This window comes from Salvelinus namaycush, chromosome 42 (genome assembly GCF_016432855.1).
Source record: "Salvelinus namaycush isolate Seneca chromosome 42, SaNama_1.0, whole genome shotgun sequence".
NCBI classification, from domain to species: Eukaryota; Metazoa; Chordata; class Actinopteri; order Salmoniformes; family Salmonidae; genus Salvelinus; species Salvelinus namaycush.
The window spans coordinates 17,413,891-17,419,890 of record NC_052348.1 but is presented as its reverse complement, the minus strand read 5'-3'; the positions used below and the strand labels follow the sequence as shown (position 1 = coordinate 17,419,890).

The 6,000-nt window shown below is 45.3% G+C and overlaps 1 protein-coding gene across 1 annotated transcript in view; it reads left to right on the top strand.

Moving 5' to 3' along the window:
• Positions 1 to 6,000, top strand: part of LOC120034764 (lymphoid enhancer-binding factor 1-like) — a 45,772-nt gene that overhangs the window by 32,449 nt on the left and 7,323 nt on the right. The window contains exon 4 of the mRNA XM_038981367.1: positions 3,027 to 3,159. Within this exon, the coding sequence (XP_038837295.1) occupies positions 3,027 to 3,159 (133 nt within the window). The remainder of the gene's footprint in view (positions 1 to 3,026; positions 3,160 to 6,000) is intronic.

Genomic DNA, 6,000 nt, shown 5'->3' with positions numbered 1-6,000 from the left:
GCCACAACTTTGGGAGTATGCTTGGGGTCATTGTCCATTTGGAATACCCATTTGCAACCAAGCTTTAACTTCCTGACTGATGTCTTGAGATGTTGCTTCAATATATCCACATAATTTTCCTCCCTCATGATGCCATCTATTTTGTGAAGTGCCCCAGTCCCTCCTGCAGCAAAGCACCCCCACAACATGATGCTGCCACCCCCGTGCTTCACGGTTGGGATGGTGTTCTTCGGCTTGCAAGCCTCTCCCTTTTTCCTCTAAACATAACGATAGTCATTATGGCCAAACAGTTCTATTTTCATCAGAGGACGTTTCTCCAAAAAGTACGATCTTTGTCCCCATGTGCAGTTGCAAACCGTAGTCTGGCTTTTTTATGGCGGTTTTGGAGCAGTGGCTTCTTTCTTGCTGAGCGGCCTTTCAGGTTATGTCGATATAGGACTCGTTTTATTGTAGATATAGATACTTCTGTACCTGTTTCCTCCAGCATCTTCACAAGGTCCTTTGCTGTTGTTCTGGGATTGATTTGCACTTTTCGCACCAAAGTACGTTAATCTCTAGGAGACAGAACGCATCTCCTTCCTGAACGGTATGATGGCTGCTTGGTCCTATGGTGTTTAAACTTGCGTACTATTGTTGGTACAGATGAACGCGGTACCTTCAGGTGTTTGGAAATTGCTCCCAAGGATGAACCAGACTTGTGGAGTTCTACAATTGTTTTTCTGAGGTCTTGGCTGATTTCTTTTGATTTTCCCATGATGTCAAGCAAAGAGGCACTGAGTTTGAAGGTAGGCCTTGAAATACATCCACAGGTACACCTCCAATTGACTCAAATGATGTCAATTAGCCTATCAGAAGCTTCTAAAGCCATGACATAATTTTCTGGAATTTTCCAAGCTGTTTAAAGGCACAGTCAACTTAGTGTATGTAAACTTCTAACCCACTGGAATTGTGATACAGTGAATTATAATTGAAATAATCTGTCTGTAAACAATTGTTGGAAAAATGACTTGTGTCATGCACAAAGTAGATGTCCTAACCCGACTTGCCAAAACTATAGTTTGTTAACAAGAAATTTGTGGAGTGTTTGAAAAACGGGTTTTAATGGCTCCAACCTAAGTGTATGTAAACTTCCGACTTCAACTGTATGTGTATATATATATATATTTATATGTATTTATATGTATGTATGTATGTTTGTTTGTTTGTTTGTTTAGGGATAGCATGTGTTTTATGTTGGGAAAGATTGGGTGAAGTCAAAATGTGTAGGATGGGTTGATGGATGACTGTCAGATCAAGCGTATAGCCTTTTGAAATATCATGCCATACGTTTACCCATCATTCTTATACACACCGGAATAGATTGATAGTTTTTTCAGACAAAGCCGTATATCCTTTAGAAATGCTGTTTTGACTCTACAAGTCAATCAGGTCCAGGGTCAGTGCTGGGTGCTCTGATTGTGAGTAGTAGATTTAGCATGGCTAAGCAGTACCATGTGTTCAGTGCTGTTGGAGCGTGTAAGCGGCTGGGGGGGTGGCTGGGTTGGAGGGGCGTGGTGGGGGGTGCAGGCCTCTGTGAGTCAGCCTAAGGGTGGGGGGTGGTAGGGAATGGGGTGCTGTGGCCAGACCACTGCTGACGTGATTAACCCTGCCTTTCGGTTCTACTGCAGACGCCTCTATGAGATCTCTCTCTCGTCCTCTCTCTCGTTCTCTCTCTCCTTCCCTTTCTTGTCCTTCTCTTTCAAATCTCTCTCTTTCAATTCAAGGGTCTTTATTGGCATGGGAAACATGTTCTTTCTCTCTCTCGTCCTCCTTCCGTGTCTTGTCATCCTTCCCTCTTTCTCTTGCCCTATCTTTTTCTCTCTCCATCACCCCTCCTCCATCGCTCATCCCTCCTTCTCTCCTCCTTCCCCCGGCTCTGGCTCTGTAATGAACTCCTCTTATTCACCGGCTAATGACTGCCTTTGATCTCACTGCTAAGACCTCTGCTCTAACTCTACCCTGTGGGGCTTTCTCTTTCACTCTCCCCCTTCTTTCCAACCCCCTCTGCCTTTAGGCAGGAAATAGGGGCAGTCCTCACTGACCAAGGCTAAACAAAGTTTTGAGGTGTGGGGGAAAGGCTGGAAGGGGAGTACATTGAGACCTCCCTTGCGGGAAGGTGTTTTATTTTTACTGTGCCATTAAAGCCCCCATGCAGGCTTTTTTAAATATTATTTTTTAGCATCACATATGTCTAATAAATCACTGTTTATTTCATGAAAATAACTCCATGCCACTTGAGCAAAATATATTTGTAATCATTTATTTCCCTGAGCCTCCTTTTGCCATTGAAATGCTCAGTCTGATCGTGTGGGCGTGTTGATATAAATTAAAATATATTTACATACACAACCCTCATTTGCGGATAAGATCGTTTAGAGACTCTAGAGCCTACCACAGTTACCCCTTCAAAGTAGGAGGATACATATGCAAATAAAATATTACTGGTCATTGGTCAGAATAATCAGATCAGATTGTGATGTCATGCCGTGGGCCAGAAACTCCATGCCACCTGAACAGGCTGAAATTCCAGGGGGTATTTTCTCTCCAAAATCTCTTACACTAAAAGGGCATTTTCACAATTTCAGAGTCTTATTTCGACCTAATGGTGTGGAAATATAATTAAAAACAGAAAAATTGTGACTGCACCACCCCTTTCATCTCACCAACTCCTTTTTCTGTGTGTGTGTGTGTGTGCGTGTGTGTGTGTGTGTGTGTGTGCGTGTGTGTGTGTGTGTGTGTGTGTGTGTGTGTGTGTGTGTGTGTGTGTGTGTGTGTGTGTGTGTGTGTGTGTGTGTGTGTGTGGGCTACACAAATCACCAAGCGGCCGTACCCTTGTCATTTGAGAGAGGGCCGGGACTTGATTTAGCGCTGTAAAACTCTGTAAATGCTATCTGCTAACTGAACTGAGGACAGGTAATGTAGTGCCTTGTTTAATGTGTTCTGCCTCTCTCATGGTGTCCTCCTCTCTCTCTCCCTCTCCATTCCAGTCCAATAAGGTTCCGGTGGTGCAACCGTCGCATGCGGTCCATCCGCTCACCCCCCTCATCACGTACAGCGACGAACATTTCGCCCCCGGACCCCACTCCGGACACCACCCCCAGGACGTCAACCCCAAACAAGGTAGGCAATGCCCCCCTCCCCTCAAATCACTAAAGCAGTGGACATCATTAACCATGGTAACACAAAGGAGACACATATTTTGTACACACATTTGTTTACATACCTGTTAGTGAGCATTTCTCTTTTGCCAAGATAATCCATCCACCTGACAGGTGTGGAATATCAAGAAGCTAATTAAACTGCATGATCATTACACACCTTGTGCTGGGGTCATTCAAAGGCCACTCTAAAATGTGCAGTTTTGTCACACGACACGATGCCACAGATGTCTCATGTTTTGAGGGAGCGTGCAATTTGCATGCTGACTGCAGGAATATCCACCAGAGCTGTTGCCAGAGAATTCAATGTCCATTTCTCTACCATAAGACACCTCCAACATCGTTTTAGAGAATTTGGTAGTATGTCCAACCGGCCTCACAACCGCAGACCCCATGTAACCACGCCAGCCCAGGACCTCCACATCCGGCTTCTTCACCTGAGGGATCATCTGAAGCCAGCCACCCGGACGGCTGATAGAACTGTGGGTTTGCACAACGAAGAACTGTCAGAAACGGTCTCAGAGAAGCTCATGCAGTTCTGCATCGTAACCGACCTCAGTGGGCAAATGCTCACCTTCAATGGCCACTGGCACGCTGGAGAAGTGTGCTCTTCACAGATGAATCCCGGTTGAATCTACGTACAATTAACACAGTTGCATTTTATCGATGGTATTTTGAATGCAGAGATACCGTGATGAGAACCTGAGGCCCATTGTCTGCCAACATTACCTCACGTTTCAGCATGATAATGCTCGGCCCCATGTCACAAGGATCTGTACACAATTTCTGGAAGCTGAAAATGTCCCAGTTCTTCCATGGCCTGCATACTCACCAGACATGTCACCCATTGAACATGTTTGGGATGCTCTGGATCGACATGGACGCCAACGTGTTCCAGTTCCCACTAATATCCAGCAACTTCGCACAGCCATTGAAGAGGAGTGGGACAACATTCCACAGGCCACAATCAACAGCATGAGGCAAATGGTGGTCACACTAGTACTGACTAGTTTTCTGATCCACGCCCCTACCTTTTTTTTTTAAAGGTATCTGTGACCAACAAATGCATTTCTGTATTCCCAGTCATGTGAAATCCATAGAATTTATTTCAATTGACAGATTTTCCTAATATGAACTGTAACTCAGTAAAATCGTTGAAATTGTTGCACGTTTTTTAATATTTTTGTTCAGTGTCGTAAAGATTTTCACATCACACCGTATTCATCACTACCCATCTCCACAAAGACGCATGAAGCCAAAGCTATTCCTCAGAGGGAAATGTAACCTATCAGTTCACCCAGCCACCTACACAAGGTGGTTAGGTGACGTTCTGTCTCAGAGAAAGAAAACTAGAACACATTCCTCCACACAGCGTATCGCATCTTCCCACCTACCTGAATGAAGCAGAGAGCTCCTCAGACAGGCAAGGCTGTCGGGGATTTACCACACTGCACTGCTGAAAAGCCTTTTCTTTCTTTTCTATCTCTCTACTCTTTTTTTACCCCTCCATTTGTCACCCTATATAATACTATTTCCCTGTCTGTCTGGGTAAAAACGTCACTGTTAAACCCCCTGACAGACTGTCTGTCTGGGTAAAAACGTCACAGTAAACCCCTGACAGACTGTCTGTCTGGGTAAAAACGTCACATTATAACCCCTGACAGACTGTCTGTCTGGGTAAAAACGTCACATTATAACCCCTGACAGACTGTCTGTCTGGGTAAAAACGTCACAGTATAACCCCTGACAGGCTGTCTGTCTGGGTAAAAACGTCACAGTTAAACCCCTGACAGACTGTCTGTCTGGGTAAAAACGTCACATTATAACCCCTGACAGACTGTCTGTCTGGGTAAAAACGTCACATTATAACCCCTGACAGACTGTCTGTCTGGGTAAAAACGTCACAGTATAACCCCTGACAGACTGTCTGTCTGGGTAAAAACGTCACAGTTAAACCCCTGACAGACTGTCTGTCTGGGTAAAAACGTCACAGTAAAGCCCCTGACAGGCGCTAGAGCATAAAGGCAGTTGGAAAGCCCAGGCACAGTCAGGGTGAGACTTTGGCAGAGGTTCATAGGTCTTGTACTGGTCTGGCCCCGGCCCTCCATACGCGCTCCCCTCCCCTCCCCTCTTCCTTCCGGCTGCCACGCACCGCCCCCTACTTAAAAGCAGGAGGCAGACCAGACAGGATGCGATGTGTGATGACGGGGCAGTTGAGTAAATAATCCAATATGGCCGCCATACACCAGATCCATCCAGACATCGTAGTGATCTTGCTGGACAACACAGCAGGACAACTGAATAGGGGATTTAGTGAAAGGCTGCATTTGTTCCAGAAAGTCATTCACTTCCCTTGTAGCTACAGGATTTCTTTACAGTAATGCTTTCCATAGGGCTCCGTTTTTTTTAACGTTTTGGTCCTCATTTACAGTCCTCATACATTTTGGTCTGAGTAGTCCCCAGGGATTGAGTATGAGAGTTGATGATAAACATAGCACAGAGTGGAGTTATATGAAGAAACCGCTGGAGGAGATCCGAGTCTGAATCGATCCACACACTCCCATAGCCTGGACTGTTCCATGTAGAAGAGATCTGCTCGATGAATTAGCTGTAAATGAAGTCCCATGGCATTTCCAGGTCTAGATACTGTAAAAGAGCTAAAGATATGTAGGAAGCAGAGAGGGTAGTCTCTATCCATCTCTCTTTCTCTCTTTCTATCACACTTTTGCCTTCTCGTTCTCTTGCTCACTCGCTCTCTCGCTCTCATTTTCATCAGCCAATCGGCTCGCTGCACTCCATAGCG